We start from the raw sequence: 19421 nt of genomic DNA, 5'->3' as shown, positions 1-19421 counted from the left end.
GCTGGAGTTATTTTGAAATAATTGGCCTCCAGCCCTTCCCATGGCGCCCTGTTGGCCACTCTGTCTATATTCATTAAAACTCTGTAGTCCCCTCTTCCCCTGGACCCCTTAAAGCTGCAGCTTCAGGGGAAAGGGCTCGTGACAGATAGCAGCCCCTGACCGCTCTGAGCCACCTAGCAGCTGCCATTGCATCGAGGTAGCACAAAATGAGTGACTCTGCTGCTCCCACCCAACCGTCCTCTGCTCCCAGGAAGCAGGCTCCCAGCTCCCAGGAGCCTACCCAGGGACAAAAAAGACGCATGTCTTCCTGGTCTGGTGCAGAGATCCTGGACCTTACTGAAGTTTTGAGCGATGAGATCAACCTCCAGGATCTCTGCACCAGACGTCAGAACGCCAGTGTCACTGGCCACATGGACAACAGCCTGGCCACCACGGGGCAGGTGTAAATGAAAGTTAAAGAGCTCCACCAGGTGTTTGCCAGGGCCCAGGAGTACAGCTTCTGCTCCAGGGCTGAACCCCACACCTGCCCCTACTATGAGGACCTGCACCACATACTAGGGGTGGGGAAGTCCCTTCCTGCCCCCAGTTGTGGACTCAGGGCTCGAGATACCTATTGTCATCCTCCCGGAGAACAAAGACGCAGAGGAGGAGGAGCTGGTACCCCGTGCTCTGGACATGTCCCAGGCATCGGGCAAGGCTGGGGAAGCTACATCAGCTGAGTACCATTACGTTCCCTATACTCACAGGGTGGAGGTGGCAGGCAGCAAGGGACAGCTGGGTGCTGCTCACTCGGCCTTTGAGGCCTGAGGATCACGCAGCAGCCTATGCCCAAACTGTATCAACTACACAATTAGTCAATTACCCACTTCTTCACAGTGTAAACAGTGAAATCCAAGGCAGAATTTTCCAAGTATAATCCATAAGGTATCACTTTTATTTCTGACTGTGATTCTGCAGGTAGTGCAGTGTAACACAATACAAATCAGACTGCAAGTTGCCATGGCTATAAACAAGGCGTTGAAGAGATGGTTTGTTAGTTTGTTTTTTTAAATCAGAGGCGTGAAAATAGCATTTGAAATTTCACAAAATCAAATGCAACCTTTGTCCTACTTAGCGTTGACCCAGACTGGAAAAACAGCTCCTACAAACAGCAATTCTGGCGTCGCCATGCAAAGTGACTGGCAACACACTATAAAAATGGCATTTCATCTCTCCCCGGAGCACCCAAACCTGCCTGAGAGAAGGGAATGGGAGCATTTCCAGATTCCAGGAGATAGCCAGATATTTTCTGTTTGACTCATCTCCCCAGTCCTGTTCCTTATTAAGCCAAATGACAAAATCCCAATTAGCTTCCAAGAACGCGGAACTGAGCTTCAAGTCCGTAGGTTGTTTCCCAGTCATGTTGATACACTGGCTAGGTGAAAAAATAACTGACACACAACTGGCTCTCATCAACAGCGGTAACGACACCAGTGTTCCCCGTAAGCTGTGTACTTGGGCAGCCACCCAGGAGAGATGCAGGTACCAACCAACTGATTAGCAAGATGCTCACAGCCAGCAGCATGGTGTTTCTACGGGTGCCAGAGGGGTAGCCATGTGAGTCTGTAACTTTAACGAGTAGTCCTGTGGAACCTTAGATACTAACAAAAATATATAGTATCATGAGCTTTTGTGGGTAAGACCTGCTCCACTCTAACTCATCTGATGAAGTGGGTCTTACCCATGAAAACTCATAATACTATGTTTTTGTTATTCTCTAAGGTACCACAGGACTACTTGGTTTTTCCACTGGTTGTGCACATCAGCCTTTGCCTAGGTGCATGTACCAAAATTTATTCCACATATGGATGGAAAAAATGAGAGGGAACATTGGCTGACACCCTTTAATTTATGGTATAAATTGGCCTACTCTAAAGAACAAGCTACCTGGTAGTTCATTAGCTTTCAGGTTACATCATTTCCTCATTCTTCTAGCCCTCTCAGTTGCAGCTTTCCTAGTCCTGGAGTCATCTCTGTTGCATGCAGCACATTTTACAAGGCTTTTTTTTATCACCACCAGCTGGAGTACTTGCTACTTCCCCTCCCCAGGATCCAAGGTACCAGCAGAGAAGGATTGTGAACAAATGGTGGGGGAAAAACATCTTGTGGAGCCGGGAAATTCATAAGACAACATTTGATGGATTAAACTGCTGGCACTGTATCAGGAAATAGAAATTAAATAACACATAAAAATAATTTGGGAAACTTAAGTGCAGCAGTAGATGGAACGGCCAGTACTTTGCAATGCTGCAATCCAGTATTTTGACCTTCTCATGCCAGCCAACAAAAGCCTTGTTAGAAGAAATGTTAAATCAGGGCCTGAAAGCGAATGGTTTTGAATAAAAACTTGCCTTTATATTAAACTAAGGACTCAAGGCAAAAAGACTGTTCTTGGCTACGTCTGGCAGGTCTGTGCTTCACAGTACATGGATGCCTCTTTGCCAACATGATTCATGATGGATATGGAGAAATGAGGGCGGAGACCAGCCTTCACAGCTCACAATGCAGCCTGCTCTGTTGAGATGCCAACAAGGTGGCTCAACCTAGTCATGGTGATTACACTTCTAGGAACTGGACTGAGGCTCACCAAACTCCTTTGTCATAAGAACCTAAGAACGGCCAGACGGGGTCAGACCAAAGGTCCGTCCTGCCCAGTGTCCTGTCTGCCCACAGTGGCCAACGCCAGGTGCCCCAGATAGATTGAACAGAACAGTAATCATCAAGTGATCCCTCCCCGTCACCCATTCCCAGCTCCTAACAAACAGAGAGTAGGGACACCATTCCTACCCCTCCTGGCTAATAGCCATTGATGGACCGAACCTCTATGGGTGTGTCTAGACTACATGGCTCCGTCGATGGAGCCACATAGATGAGTTTACTAGACATAGGAAAATGAAGCGGCGATTTAAATAATCGCCACTTCTTTTACATCAAAATGGCCACCGCGCTGTGCCGATCAGATGTTTGGCGGCACAGTGGGGCAGTCTGGACGTGCCACGGTCAACAAGGGAAGCCTTTGTCGACCGCTTCAGTAAACCTCATTTCACAAGGCATACCGGAGCGGTCGACAAAGGCTTCCCTTGTCAACCGCAGTGCATCCAGACTGCCCCGCTGTGCCACCAAACAGCTGATCGGCACAGCGCAGCAGCCATTTTTATGTAAATGAAGCAGTGATTATTTAAATCGCCGCTTCATTTTCCTATGTCTAGTAAACTCATCTACATGGCTCCGTCAACGGAGCCATGTAGTCTAGACACACCCATAGAGATTCGGTCCATCAATGGCTATTAGCCAGGAGGGGTAGGAATGGTGTCCCTACTCTCTGTTTGTTAGGAGCTGGGAATGGGTGACGGGGAGGGATCACTTGATGATTACTGTTCTGTTCAATCTATTGATGATTACTGTTCTGTCAACGGAGCCATGTAGTCTAGACATACCCTATGATGTGCCTAGGTGAACCCTGTCAAAGTCCTGGCCTTCACAATATCCTTTGGCAAGGAGTTCCACAGGTTGACTGTGTGTCGCATGAAGAAGTGCTTCCTTTTGTTTGTTTTAAGCCTGCTACCTATTAATTTAATTTGGTGACCCCCTAGTTCTTATGTTATGACACTGTAGTCATTACTCAACCACTGTGGGACTCAAATCTGTGACCAGAGGAAGAAAAGTTTCTTGTCTCCTTAGCAATCCTCTGAGCCAACCAGTCCCCTCTGACTGACCCTGTCTGAAACTCGGAGGCTGACTATACACAGTGGTGGTATTTTCAATGCCCAAGTTATATGCTACTGAATCATCTCTCGCAGCAAGAGGCTTAAATGCCCTGGTTGCAACAGAATTCTGAAGTGCACCCAAGAGGATGTTCTGCTCTCTGATTAGCTTCACACATTTTAACTACCTCAGTGATACAGAATGAGCACTTCCTTCCCGGAAGTCTAGCGCTGCACAGTCACCTCTTAGCACTGTTAAGTGTTCTCAGAAATTATGTATGGGAGGCGCCCTGTACTTAATAGTCTGCTCTTTAGACAGCATTTGTATCAAGTCATCTCATACAGATTGCATCTGACACCAGAAAAGGAGGTTAGGGCATTGCCCATTCTAGAGCTGAGACAGGAGTCAAGAACCCTTTTTGCATGGAAAGCTTATAGGACATGGGTTCCCAAACTGGGAGCGTGCCCCCCTGGGGGAGCATGAAGAAATTCTGGGGTGTGTGTGTGAGGTGACCCAGTCCCCTCCCTCCAGTAATACCTCCCTCCCCAAGTTTTGCTGCTATTTTTGTTTTTTGTCCTGGTCAGTTTTTTTTTTTTGCTCAACAAGTTTTGCTGCTATTGTGAGGAGTGGGGGGTGAAGGTTTCTCAAAAATAAAAAAGGGGGCATGATGCCGAAAAGTTTGGGAACCACTGTTATAGGATGAACCAATGGGATACCTCTGAAGACCTAAAGTGGCAATGCACAATGGCTCTCCGATAAACCCTAGCAGAGCATCTGCAGAGAACGACTTCACCGCCGCCCACCGACGAATGAGGGGAGCTCTAAACTGAGGTGTGGCTGGGGGGTCAGCAGGTTGCAAAGCAAGTCCAGCCATGGGATGAGGATAAGGATTCCACCAACTTATTTAGTTTGCTCCAAGAGAGTCCAGGGCAAGGTAACACACGGACATATGGTGAATTTAGTCTAATTGCAAATGGGAATATGGCTATTGCACAAATCATATTATAATTAGAGGCCTGCCAAAATTACAGTCTACTCTGATCAATTTTGTGGTCATAGGATTTTAAAAATCATAAATATCATGATTTCAGCTATTTAAACTAGAAATGTTATGGTGTTTCAAGTGTAGGAATTGGAGGGGCGGGGGAGGAGTGCAAGGTTAATGATGTTGTGAAGGCCAGGACTTGAACAGGGTTCAAAAAAGAGCTAGATAGATTCCTGGAGGTTAGGTCCATTGATGGCTATTAGCCAGGCTGGGTAGGGATGGTGTCCCTAGTCTCTGTGTGTCAGGAGCTGGGAATGGGTGAGGGGACAGATCATTTGATGATTCCCTGTTCATTCCATTCTCTGGGGGCATCTAGCAGGACAGGACACTGGGTTAGATGGACCTCTGGTCTGACCCAGTATAGCCACTTCAGTTCCTAGGTCTTGAGGTACTGCCACCCTTACTTGTGCACTGCTACTGGCAGTGGTTCTGCCTTCACCGCTGCACATCTGGACAGTGGCAGCTGCTGGCTGGGAGCCCAGCTCTGAAGGCAGAGCTGCCACCACTGGCAGTGCAGAACTAAAGAGGCATGGCAAAGTATTTCCAGCCTTACTCCTGTGCTACTACCGGCAGCGCTGGGTCCTCCATCAGCAGCCACTGCTCTCCAGCCCGCAGTTCTGAAGGCAGCATAGAAGTAAGGGTGACATGGTATTAACACCCTTACTTCTGCACTGCTGCTGGAAGGCTGTTGCCTACAGAGCTGGGTGCCTGGCCAACAGCTGCGCTCCCCAGCCACCCAGCCCTGCAGGCAATGCAGAAATAAGGGTGTCAATATCACAGCCGCCATAAGATAACCTTGCCACCCCCCTGCCACTCCCTTTTGGGTCAGGAGCACCACCAATCTGAGGAAGGCTGGTCTCCCCAAGGAAATCTGTTTAGGGTTAAAGTACACAAAAAAAACATATTTCATAGTTTGTGATGCATTTTTCATGGCCATGAACTTGGTAGGGCCCTAATTAAAATGATATGGTTGCCCTGTGTACGTAAGTACTGACAATACAATAAAGAGCAATCAGCCCAGTTGTCTTTCCTGTTTTAACCCCTCCCGATGGTACACGTGTCTGGCAGGGACGCGTGTGTGTATGTGAAAGAGAAAGAGAAAATCAACTGAATTAACAGTCAGCTCATACAAAATGAAAATTTAATAATTCCTCTGCACTGCCTTTCCTGCAGGATGGGGGGAAGTGAAGATTTTGGAGCTTGTTATAACCACATTCCCGGAGACGATATATGTACAAGCCTCTGTGCTGGTCACTTCTTTTCTGATGTCTTTATTGTAACGGAAGGGGGAAAAAGACACCGAAGCTTCTACAGGGGAAATGCAGGATTGTGGTTTGGGTTGTTATAAGATCTTGGCAGTTCTGGCTAATCCCTTTAGTGCCATCCAATCACTCTGAATGGATTTGGCATCTGCTACAGCAGCAGCAATTGTGGGGAATTAAATCATCAGATGGGGCATGTCAGGTTTACAAGTCAAGGAGCCTTATAATGCATTTAATAAAGAAAAGCTGCTTCAAAAGGCTCTGTTAGAACCATACTCCCTCCTCACAGACAGCATTAGAGACAGAAAAAGTGACTGGTGGCATCAGAGAAGTCACATAAGGGGACACTGGAAAGGACAAGAGAACAAGGTGATATAATAATGAATGGAATGGATTTTATCCTGTCCCACAACACAAGATTATTAGGATACATACTGAATTTAAATAGCAGTGAGTTCCAAGCCAATGCAAGGAACTACTTTTTAAAAAGCTACACAGAATTAAACTGTGGAACTCACTGAGACTGCATCTACAATAGAGCAGAAAGTCACCCTAAGCTATGCAACTCCAGCTATATTATTCATGTTCCTGGAATCAATGTACTCTAGGTTGTGTCACCGTGGGGTCTACACTTCCATTGACTTGACTTCCCTTACTCTTCTTGTGTGGGGTAGAATAAAGAGGTTGACTGCAAAGCGATCTGCAGTCAATTTGTCAGGTCTTAACTAGAGCTGCTAAATCTACCACCAGTGGATCAATCTCAGAGCATCAGTCTGTGCTGTGGTGTACGCATAGGCTGATGCATGATGTCATTAAGACAAATGGCAAAGAAATATTACACACCGAAAGAGAACTGCTTCTGTAATGTTCAAAAGCTTCAAAGGGGTAGCTGAGTTAGCCTGTAACTGGAAAAACTTTAAAACGGTTGTTTTTTATGCTTCTGTCATGACACACCAACAGAAAACATCCTCAAGGCGTAGCCTGTTCCTCATCAACAACTTCTCCCACTCACACGTTCCTCCATAGGATAATATTGCACTGTTAAGGGTGTTGTTGAGCTATTGCTCGTTGCAGAATAGGAGCAGATTGCAGGGCCACACAAGTCAATTTACAGCTTGGAGCAGAAATAGGAGACATGAAATCAGGTATTTTGTTACTGGCTTATTTAGTAACAACATGTACACTGGCTTTTTTCCTTGGTAACAAATAGGCAACTCCCCTTTTTCAGAAACCCCCGGGGAAAGAGACCTCTGCCTTGTCCCCAGTAGCAGCTGCCTTTGGCCTCTATATTTCTCCAGGATCTCACTCAAAACAAACTACTAAATACGGTTCCTCTCCCTGCCCCTAGCCCCTGAGGATTTTCCCTGGGAAACCCCTCCAACTCAAAACTCCTCCTCTGGAACCTTCTTTGTGTGCAACTATTCTGGCATTCAGAGGAGCCTGAGAGCTTTAAGTGTCACACAAAGGAGAATAGTGATAGAAATGTAGCTACACAAAGGAGAGTACTTTTACCCACAAGTCTCCTTAATGAGCATCTGGGTGCTTATACATTCACAAACTCTACTGGACAAACCATTTAAGCAAAAAATGGAGTTTTGCACCTTCTGATGCATCTGTTACCAATGCCGATTTTGGGGACAGAAAACCTTACTGCAGCAAGAATTAATCTGTCCACACAGAGAAATTATTCCTGGATAAGATATTATATGAATTTAAAGCACTATAGTTATTCTGGACTAATCCACTTACATGAACACTTTTACTCCAAAACAAGAGCGCCTCTTTCCTGTTTAACTTAATCCACTTCAGAAGTGTATTAAGCTAAATCAGCAAAAGGCGTTCTTAATCCAGAATAAGAGCGTCCACAGGGAGTTAATCAGGCATAGTTTCTTCTTGATCAAATGACCTCAACTATTTGAAGCATGTCCCTTTACAAATAACCTTCTTTTACTAGATGAGCAGCCAAGAGATGTATATCAGGTGTTTTCTTACTCCACACTTACCAACTATGATCTTCCTGTAGATTTCCCCCTTGGTAGATGCAGCACTGCACAGCAGTAGAATCTTCCATGTGAAATGAAGAGTATACGAGTGTTACAAGGTGCTGAGAGATTGGGTGAGGAGCAAAGGGAGCTGGAAACAAGGAGAGCCTGCTGGAGGAACTGATGGCTTCTTTTCGGTCTCTTCTCAGGAAACATTAATAGACACCTGTCCAAACTTAACTTCCAAACACTGTGAGGCTGGCCGATTGCTGGAAAGAAAGCAGAAGATGTCCATTCGAATGAGGTGTGAGGGCTCTGCATGCATGGTTCCCGGAGCATTTTTTCCCCAGCAGTTCCCATTGGGCCGGCAGGTCGCCCCCCTGGAGTGGCGCCGCTATAGTGGAGCATAAATACCCCAGACAGCCCTCCCTGACCTCAGTTCCTTCTTGCTGGAGACTCTGATGCAGGAGAGGCAGGGGGGGAATCGAATGGAAATGGGCAACACATTTCGAAGAACAACAGTTACAGGTAAGTAACCATCTTTTCTTCTTCGAGTGGTTGCTCATGCCCATTCGAATGAGGTGACTTCCAAGCTATCCCACCGGAGGAGGGGTTGGAGCCACCTCTTAGCGAAAACAGAACACCTACATGGGTACATAACCAAGAACCAGAACTGTAATCGAGAACGCAACCAACAGAACATAGCACAGGAACTCAGGAGAGGTATGTACAGCGGATATGTAACACATTAATCTCCCTCCCTTGGGTGATGGCGGGGCTCGGGACAACGAGGCAGACGGTGTGGACCGCCTGCGCAACTCACTGGCCGAACGGGAAGGCGGAACCGGGCCCTGCCATTGGTGGTAGGCCCAAAGTGTCCAAGAGAGCCAGGGCTGCTGCACCTGTGGTGGCCATGTCTGCTCAAACCCCTGCGGTATCAGTCGGTGCCGAGAACGAGATCGGTACCGCAAAGACGGGCGAGATGAACCTGAAGAGCGCAGGGATTCCACCTCGGATTCATAGAACAGCTCTGACACTGACCATGGCGGTGCCGTAGATCAGTGGTTCCCAACCCTTTTGTGGCCAATAGCACATTCATGTTTTCAGAACAATGTGGCAGGCGACAACAATTTTTCAAGGCTTATTTTGTATTTGTACTTTAAATAATATGAAAAACAACATATTTAATATTACATAATACATGAATCCATAAGATTAAAAAAAAGGTAATTTTACATATAAAAGGTATTAATTATTCGGCAATTACTCTTTCACCTTACCATATGAATTTGATCTTTTTTATCTACCTGTAAGAAGGTATTGCCGACAAAATCTCACGCTTCTTAGAAAATCCGTGAAATAGGCAATCAGCACCAGTCAAAAATGCTTTCTTCAACAATTCACCATCTTGAAAGGGTTTTTTCTTCTTTGAGAGCAGAAAAGCAATTTTAAAGGAAGCAATAGTAGCACTTTTAGACTTTGCCACTTATCGAGTGAAAACAGATTGCTGGGCAGATAGAAGAAAATTAATCATTTCAAATCAAACCTCTCTCAACTCAGATTTAAGTGGATGGCTAATGTCAAAAGAGCCGTGATTAGTTTGCAAATGGCGTTCGACATTATGTTTTTTCAGCGCTGCAACAGTACCACCGCACAATAAGCAAACACATTTCCCTTTATTGTCAATAAAACAACAGGATTCTTCCCAGTCTGCGTTGAAATAATACGTACATTGTCTTTTATTTGAACCATAGACTCCAGCTTCCCAGCGTGCACACGGGGCTGCGGGTGCGGCAACTGTGGCACCGGGCCACTGAAACCCGCTTGGTGTGGCGGCACCGATCCGGGGGACCAAGCCGAAGCCAGCGGTGCTGGCACAGCTGGTGACGGTGCCTGAAGCAGTGCCTGTGTTGCCAGTACCTAAGGCGGTGCCGGTGCCTGTGGTGCTGGTGCTAGTGCCAGCACGGCTGACAGGGCTGGGTGCTGGCAGCGTGAGCAGTGCCGCAGATGTTGACGGGGCGGGGGACTTCACCGCCCGCACACCTCCAATGGCAGTGCTGATACAGGCTGGCCCCGTACACCTGGTGCCGGCAACAACAGCTGGTGTCCCGACTGGGCCCTGGAGGCAGGGAAGTCACCAATGCCCCCAAGGCTTCCGGTACCAAAGTCAAAGACCCTTCCGAGGAAAGGGGGGAAGGAGGTGAGGCTGTCAGCTCTATCAGTTCATGAGCCGCCTCAAATGTCTCCAGAGTGGAGGGGTGATGGGTCAGGATAGGTATGGGGCTTCTGGCCCTGTGCGAGGTCTCCTGTCTCTTCTGTATCCCCTCATGCTGAACAGGCAAGGACAGTGCCGGAGAAGGCCTGCGTCAGTGCCAGTCCCTATGGACCTTCCATCCGAGTGATCTCCCTCTGGAGTCCTTCACCCGTTTCGGTGCCAGGGACTGAGAACAGTGCCGCGGTGCAGTGTTCTTCGGTACCGTGGTGCGGGGGAGGCCAGAATGTGGTTCCCGCATCGATGCCGGTGCGCTACACACCGAGACTTCTCTGGAGGGCACGGGTTGGAGTGCCGACTCCATCGGGAGTAACTTTAGATGGGAATCTCTTTCCCTCTTGGTGCGAGGCTTAAACCCCAGGCAAATTTTACAGGAATCTTTGAGATGAGATTCCCCCAGACACTTAAGGCACTGGTCATGGGGGTCTCCTCTGGGCATAGGCTTAGCACAAGCCGCACAAGTTTTGAAGCCTGTGGGTCTGGCATCACCGTCCCCCAACAGTGGGACAACTATCTACTAAGTGCCTAACAACTACTTAACAAATAACTAAACGACAACTATTTAAGAACAAAGAACTGCCAATGGCAACAATAAACTAGCTGGGATCTGCACGAGACAGCAAGCTCCAACAACCATAACAGGCGGTAAGAAGGAACTGAGGAAGGGGAGGGCCGGTGGGGTACTTATGCTCCGCTATAGTGGCACCACTCCAGGGGGCGACCTGCCAGCCCAACGGATACCGCTGGGGAAAAAATGCTCCTGGAACCCTGCACGCGGCGCGCGCACACCTCATTCGAATGGACATGAGCAACCACTCGAAGAAGAATCAATATTCACTACAATACCCACTGCTCCATGGGCCTGATTCTCTCTTCCCACTGTTATAACTTTAACCTGGTTAACCTAGATTTTTCAGGTGTAAGTGACATCACGTTCGATCACTGTGTTTGATCTTCTCTTGTTCTGGCTGATTTCACAGTTGTCACTTGTGACCAAACCTACCGCATACTGAACACCCTCATCTGCCTTCCACAGAGATAGTTTGTATGGAAGAATTTACATAGTCTGGTGGCAGTGCAATATGCCACAGATCTGGATTTAGGACTAATCTTGCGTCTCCAGTCAATTCAAGACTTTGACAGTAACAGACACTGTATAAAAGTGTCTCTTGTGGGTTAACAGTCCATTCTAGGAAAGCGAAGGGGGGAGGAACAGATTAGCATCAAACCCACAAGGAATCAGCAGAAGAGAAAATTATTTCCCATCCACCACAATATCTTCCATGAAGAGCTATTTGTAATATTTCCGGTACATATTTTTCAGTGGCGCATACATCTAATTTGACTGTAATTAGTGACAATGTTAAGCCATTATTTTCCCCACAAAATGATAAGGTTAATCATTCTGTGAGTCCTCCTCAGTAGATGAAGCAATTTCCCTCTCTGGTTACTATCTGTTTGAGTGATCTCTAGAAATGTGCATGTGGCCAGCTGAGTCACATATAATAATGCTCTCTTAGAGATGTTATTGTTTTATGGGTGTGATTCCTGCCTGTGAACCAGAATGAATAATCTTCTGCCCATCAATTTCCATTGGAAATACTGATGCAGTAAATAATGTTGCCTTTATTGTTAATAAATGTATACAGTGCTATAGAACACACAGCACTATAAAGCTGTGGATCAGTGACAAATAGATAACAGGTGCCTGCCTTCAAGGTGACACAATCTAATGGCCTGATCCTATGAGGTGATGAGTACTCTCAACTCCCTTTGACATTAACTAGAAATCAGATGGCTGGGAGTTATTCTTTTCTTGTTTCATAGGCAGTGCTCACATCTATGAATTGACAGCTTCCCTCAGTGGTTTTATTATAGGTGACTCAGCAGGACCACACACCCGCCTTGTACAGTATGCTGGTTTGGGATTTGTTTGCAATAAATCTATAACAACTACTACGTGCGCTATGCATCTGTCTGAATGCAGCAAAAATTTGCACTATATTCACAGATTGTGATAATTCACTATCAGGTTTGTCAAGGACTGTTCCCAGAAAAGAGGGACAAACATCTGAAGGACAGTGCTGTAGTACTCTGGCCAGACCCCCCTGTGGCCTTGCCAAACAGGCTTCTCTGGCAATGTCTCAATCCGGTGAAGAAAGTGGGTGAGGGGGAGAAAAGACTCACTAGGTTTTAAAGACACAAAGGCTCTCACGGATACAGTTGACTCAGAGGGAAAAAATACCTTCAATCTGGGAGAGGTTGGAGATGTCTAGGAAGACGGACCTACTAGTGTTCCTATGTAGAAGATGGAATGACTCTTGGTAAAATAGATGTGAATAGGCCTTTTGTTGTTTTAATTCTTCTGCCCTGCTATGTCGTGTTCCTACTGTTAAGATTAAATAATACTTTGCTTTAGAAGGCTATTTGTGATATTGTATTCACTGCTGGTCACACCCTGTGGCTGAGTAAGGAAGGCTGATATGCTGCAGGGGGTTGTAACCTAGTACCCTGATCTAAGCATGGGAGACTCAGGATTCTGTCCCAGGAAAGTAAAGGCATGAGCTTGAAATCTCCTGGAAGAGCTACTTGGACAGAAAGGGAAAGGAAGTTAGAAACTCAGCTCATCCTATATTGTGAAACACTTCTTCCCAAGCATTCACAAATGAGCTTCTTGAACTGCCAACTGTGGCCCTAACCAAAGGCCTGGCTAGTTTCTGAACTCCTGGGACCACAGCTGCAAAACTCCTGCTTAAACTCTATGATGGAGGGAACAGATATACTGTCTTCTCAACAATCATTACTACTGCTGGTTTGTGAGCTGCCTATTAGGATGTGCTTTTGCAAAGTATCTTGTTCTCTTTGCAGATCTGGGTAGACTAAGATGACCAAATATTGCCCTTGAACTCAGATTCCTGTCACGCTGCACTGCCATCAAATCACAGCCTGGCTTCTGTTATAACCTTTAAAAGACATGCTCTCTTCTGCCATCCTACCAATTGCTACAGCAGGATATTAAATACACTCCAGTAAAAGCCAAACAGTAGCTGTTAGTTTCCCATGAAACAGTGCATATGAAATGCTACACCAAAACATTAAAAAAATCCACCCAACACAGGTCACATAGAAGCTGTTAGCTACCCAGGACATGGTGTATACTGAACATCTAAGTTAATTCTGTCAGTGACAGGTGGAATTCAAACTCAATTTTCTGTGGTTTTAGGTTAAGTAAATGTGACAGAAATAAAACAGCAAACTACAGAGTTAGGAACAGCTACAGTCAAGTGTGGGAATATTTAAAGATATTTTTGTTTTCAAAAATGGTTTCAGTGGTTAATTTGAGTGCTCAGAAAAGACAAGGACTGCAGGTGTTGGCTAGAGCCAACCACAGGACAGGCAGCTGTTATGCAAACTTCCTTTGCAAACTGCTCTGCAAATTCAATTACCTCTGACCTGGAACGCCCACTGCTATTCCAGTCTTGGGGACTCCATATTGCTATCCAATAAATCACAGTCCTGATTTGCAACAACCCTGCTGTGTTCAACTCCAGATCTAACCAATGCTTCAAGATGTGGAATACCACTACCACTCCAGCTCCAGTCCTCTTCTGAGCAAGGCATCACCAATCATGCCATCATGGTGCAGGGATTTTTCAAGTGGAACTAGTCCATCAGGAACTAGCATGAGACCCACACACTGATTTTGACTTGTGACCTAACCAGAATTTGAAAACAATTAACCCATTGTTCTCGTGGGAGTCTGAAGATCCCGATGAATAATATAAAAGCATTTTGAGTTACTAAGACTTACAAGAACGTGGGTCTGGGGAGAAGAATCTTTCTCTTATAACCATTCTGCTTGCTTACGTAGCCACCTCTGTACACACTTATGAGTCTAATCAGCAAGAATTAACACATCCCACTAACTGAATAATGTCTCAGAGAGGGTGTGTTAAATCGAACAGAATAAGCGTGCATGCGTCTGACATGCCTTCCAACTTCATTCACAAACTGAATGACCAGAGTGGAGCCTCCATTAAATTATTTCTATTTCCAAATCAGTTTGAGATTGCATGCTATTAAAGTCCGCTTAAAAGCAACTTGGCGTCAAAACAGCAAAGAATGTGATCATGCATAAATTACATGATCTAAACTAATTTTTCTCCAGCATATTTACACTTACAGCAAAATTTGAAATGAGAAGTCTTTAGTTTATCAATCTAAGACAGTCCAATTTTGGCAAGCAGTTAGCAAATCCAAGCTAGCTGCACAAGCAGATGGCTGGGTCGCGCAAGTGTTCAAGGTTCCTAAATTAAACCCAGGTCAAACCATGGCAGTCTCAAGATTCAGGGCTCTCAAGATCCATCCCAGCTCTCACACAGTTGCTTTGCTTCTGGCTGGTCTTTGATTCTAGAGCTCTCAGGAAGAGTGTGCAATTCCTGAACAGAATCTTGCTCTTGTCAGCCTGGTCCTCAGGAATTATGTTGTTTCTCCATCATATGTTTATAGTTTCTTTTGAAAAAGCCACACTAGAAGACATAAAGAAGAGCATTAAAATATTTATTGGGTCCCCTCTGTGTTTGTGCATATACATGATAGCACTGAGCTGAATTCTGAGTTCCCCTGATTCAGTTAACATCACAATAATTCAGTGGAAGTTTGAGAACTGAGCAAAAGCTAAGAAAGGAGCTCAGAATTTTGCCCAATTATAATTTCTTACAGTTCTATAGCACCTTACATCGTTAAAGTCTTGAAAAGGCATAGGCGCGTGGATATGGACTCACTTCTTGCTAGAATTCCCTTCCCCCACAATACGCATTACTAAAATGAAGCTACTTTTAGAATGTAACTTGGTAGCTGTTTGACAATTAAAAAGGAAATGAAAATGAATATTGTCTCCAGCTGAAACTATGGGGGAAATTTTAAGAGGCTATGTACACATTTGCTTGGATTGGAATCTAGCCAGCAAGACCTTGTAAAAAACCTTGGGATCCTTCTGGATTTGTTTTTAAAAGACATTCTTTCATAATTCAGGAAAACTTTAAAAATGTATTAATTCATCTGCTAAAAAAACTGTTAGGGAGAACCCCAGTAGTCCTGAATTTTCCCTCCCTTGGTAAAACAGATCAGAATACCGACACTTGAGTGCGAACTCTCACTGAGGGCAGTTTGGTCATTAGATTACTCAGATCTTAAACAACAAAAACAACATGTACTTTTAATCATGCCAACAAATATATTTACCTTATAAAGAATGAAAATAATGAAAGCCAACAGCAAAAATCCACCAACAGAGCTTCCTATGACAACAGGCAAGGTATTGATTACTTGTGATTTCAACAAGATGAGTGTGATCTAGAATAGAATCAAGGGTGGTTTAGCAAATGCTTCAGTATAACTGTTCTGTCTTAACTAAAGAGAGTGAGTTCACAGATTATAATGCCAGAAGAGACACTTTACCATTTGGCCATTTTAAGTTAATTACATATGTTTGTGCCCTGCTTACTCTGTGACCTGTCCTCTTTCGTATTTACTGCTCCCTCAACCTTTGCGTCATCTGAAAACTTTCTCAAGAAACTTTTATGATTTCTTCAAGGTCATTGATAAAAAAAAAAGTTAAGTAGTGTAGAACCAGTTCCCAGGGACACCTACTAGAATAACACTTCCATTTCCAATCTGAGTCCTTTCAGTTAGCCAGTTTTAACCCATTTAATGTGCATAATGCTAATTCTGTATCATTCTGTTTCCAGTTAAACTCTCTCAGATGCCTTAACTAGTCCCTATGATTGTATCAGTATCCCCTAATGACAACTCATGACAATATAATTTTGTTTTCACTGGGGGAAAAAGATATACTTTAAAACATGTTAATTAACATCTACTGAAATACTAATGAAGACAAGGCAGTTGTAGCTTTAATACATTAGCAGAATCCTAGTTAACATGTTAAAATACACCCATTTTCCAAACAGAGGTGTGGCCATATTTTGTGGAAGACAACACAAATACCACAAACTCCTCTTGATGGAATGCTGGCAAGAAAGCAGGTTCTACTGAGCTAAGCTCACGGGTAAAGGTTTCCACCTGTTGTAGGAAAAGGCTAAAGTATTTGCTAACTAAAAAGAAGTATTAAAAAATAGAGACAATACAGCTGAGCGACATAGGTTACTTTATCTATTGAAATGATGCTCTAATACCACCATATCTGCCTCTTGTCTTTCTTTGCATTAGGATCAGAGCAGGAACAGAGCTCGGTTTCTGATAATCACTTTGATGCCACCTAGTGTATCTCTTAAGGCACTTCAATGGGGAGTCCTATCGTACCTTACAGACCAACAGATCTTATGGACAAAGACTTTTGTGGGCTTACGCCCAAATAAGTCTATTGGTCTTTAAGTTGCCTTGGTGGTTTTTACAGATACAGACAGCTACCCCTGATACCGGTCTCAATGTACGACAGTTATTCACTGCCAACCGAGATTATCTCACTACTTTAATAGCCTGAATAAATGGGGCCCAATTCTCTTCTCACATACATTGATGCAACTCTGCTTATTTACCCGGGGTTTCTCCTGATTTACACTGATGCATGTGAATGGACGAATGGGTGTATTAAATAACTGTAACAAGTGGCCAATTTCCCACCTGGCATGTATACAAATGTTGAGATTTAGATTCAAATAGATGATGAAAAGCGAATATGAATGCTGCACATCTAAGATGAAATAGCCTCATCTCAATTGCCTGTACTCCCCCCTCTCCCCAAACTAGGCTTCCAGGAGGATGCCTAAGTGTATCTATTATGACTGAAATTTTCTTGAAGCTGATTTATATATTCACAATTCCAAGTAGAAATTATCTTCTGGATTTAGGATAGTTCTCTGTATGACTAGGAATACTGTGGGCATATTCCCAACCAGGCAGATAACTTCTCTATGTGCATCAATACATTCTCTTCATGCCTTTAATTTTCTCTGTGGTCCAAATCCAGTTCAACTGCATTCAATGGCAAAATTCCTGTTAACAACAGTGAATAAAGGCTCTGCCAATCCACCCCATTTTAAAGTTCAGCAAAAACATTTGCATTTTTCCCCTCAGTTGCCTCCTTCCTTCTCTTCCTAAGAAAGGGCCTTAGCTGCCTATATGGTGCTTGGATACCTCAGCTTTGTGATTCTCTTTCTTCAGGCCCACATACAGGCTGCTGTTGAAGGTGATTTCCCCAATGACCAGAAGGTCAGTTCTGTCTTTTAAAAACTACAAGGGAAGGAGGAAAAAACAAAGCAAGTTACTAGATTTTTCAGTTCTTCAGAGAAAAGCTGGCGTTATCATAGTCTAGCAAAGAGGTTTCAACCCTCTTCCATAATCACAGTGGTTTTTCAGACTCAGAGCTCAACTACATCAGCCAGTTTTTACTGCATCCTAATCAACTGAATGTGTTCAAACTCATACTAGAGCTCAGACTGACCAAATTCCAGACAAGATGGCATCCAAGATGCCCAGATTTTACATTCCTAGTTATGGAGACTGCTCATCAATTTAAGAAATTCACAAAAGGAATATTTCCACCTCCTACATCTCAGATCTCTCACCTCCAAGTCTATTAAGACTTTTTGGATGTTTTTCAACCCAGAGAGTTAGAAATAAGGTAACTGAAGTCCACTCACACAAATGAGACCATAATGTGTTAGGATTGTGCTACCCAGCATTCCCCTGCTCTGTTTGGATATGTGGCAGTATTGGTACTTAAAAAAATCAGTGTTTGCAGCACTGAAAGTACCATCTCTGGAGGACAAGACTTAGTGGATAACTAGAGGAGATGACATCTCCTCTCTGGTAGGAGCAGAGTTTCTCTGAGAGCACCACAATTAAAACTCCACCCTTGCTCGGCAGAGTCAGAAAATAACTTAGTATCTAAATGTCATTCAGGGTAAACATTTCAAAGATGTCCTTGCAGAGATTCTATCCCCCTAATGTGAGTTAGCAGATTTTTAGAAAGAAATGACAGAGAAGCATAGCCTTTGTGTATACCTTCTGAGAATCAATTAAAGGCAACTCAGCTGTCACAGTAACATTCTCTCTGTCGGATGTGATAACACAGTCCACACGCTGGTACTGCACTTCTCTGCCAGCCTGAAAAACAAAGGGGTATCAACAAAGAAAATATTTCTCAAAGCAAAATGTATGGCACAGAATCAAACTATTTCACTGTAAGTATGAAGTTCATTATTGCAATTTACACAGAAATATTTGAGATGTCTAAAATGTACAGAGGCCATTTCACTAAATGCATGTTGTGTGTGTATTAAAAGCAAGCCATGCTTGGTTACAGCATGTAGCACTTGTTGCTTGACTATTCAATAACGCCATGTGACTCAATACATGAGCCGCTACAAAGCCAGTGTCCCTGCATACATATGCATGACAAAACAGATGCAGCGCAGCCCTGCAGTAGCTGTCACTACCACCAGCAACCCTAATACCATAATCCAAGAAAATGAAAGGACAACATATTAAGCACCATGACAGGCTCAAATCAAGCAATCAGACACACACAATGCCCCAATGTTAAATTACAAGATTACTAGGAGGAACTAGGAAATATATTTTATCAGGCCAGGACTTACAATATTTTTTAAATATCTAGAACTGTTGTACACATTAAAATCACTTAGCTCACTGCACCATAGAGAGCTTATGTATTGACATTATATGTAAGTTGACTAACGGTATCTGCTGGGTGCTGCATTTCCCATTTATGGAAAGATCAACAGTAACTTCCCTATGGCTTGTGTTTCTCTAGTGTGTCTGTGTACCAACAGTTCCCAAGAAACCACTCACCTGAGATTTGATCTCTTTGGAATTCTTGATTCTGCAGACTGTTGTATTCTGGAAAGAGAATAGTGGAAAGTCTTGGTTGTTTCCCACACATCATTTGCCCAAAGCATGCTTACTACAAATACACAAAGAATTGCAGAAGCCCAATACCATTATCTGCCATCTCCATCCTAGGACTGGTCATACCTGTGAGGTGGCCTGTCCTGAGGCCAGCAAAAGAGGGAAGGCTCTGTGTGAGATTACACATTACACTACCAAATGGTCAGTTTAGGACAGATTAA

General features: G+C 44.3%; 1 protein-coding gene across 1 annotated transcript in view; it reads right to left on the bottom strand.

The window, feature by feature from the left end:
* Positions 1 to 9139: 9139 nt before the first annotated feature.
* Positions 9140 to 19421, bottom strand: part of ITGAE (integrin subunit alpha E) — a 72124-nt gene continuing 61842 nt past the window's right edge. The window contains 6 exon segments of the mRNA XM_075904627.1: positions 9140 to 14785; positions 14787 to 14834; positions 15550 to 15660; positions 17464 to 17559; positions 18334 to 18435; positions 19144 to 19191. Of these exon segments, the coding sequence (XP_075760742.1) occupies positions 14645 to 14785; positions 14787 to 14834; positions 15550 to 15660; positions 17464 to 17559; positions 18334 to 18435; positions 19144 to 19191 (546 nt within the window). The 3' untranslated portion in view covers positions 9140 to 14644.

The sequence above is a fragment of the Pelodiscus sinensis genome, chromosome 21 (assembly GCF_049634645.1).
Source record: "Pelodiscus sinensis isolate JC-2024 chromosome 21, ASM4963464v1, whole genome shotgun sequence".
Taxonomy (NCBI): Eukaryota; Metazoa; Chordata; order Testudines; family Trionychidae; genus Pelodiscus; species Pelodiscus sinensis.
Note: the sequence above shows the minus strand (reverse complement) of the source record. Positions and strands in the feature narration are given on the sequence as shown.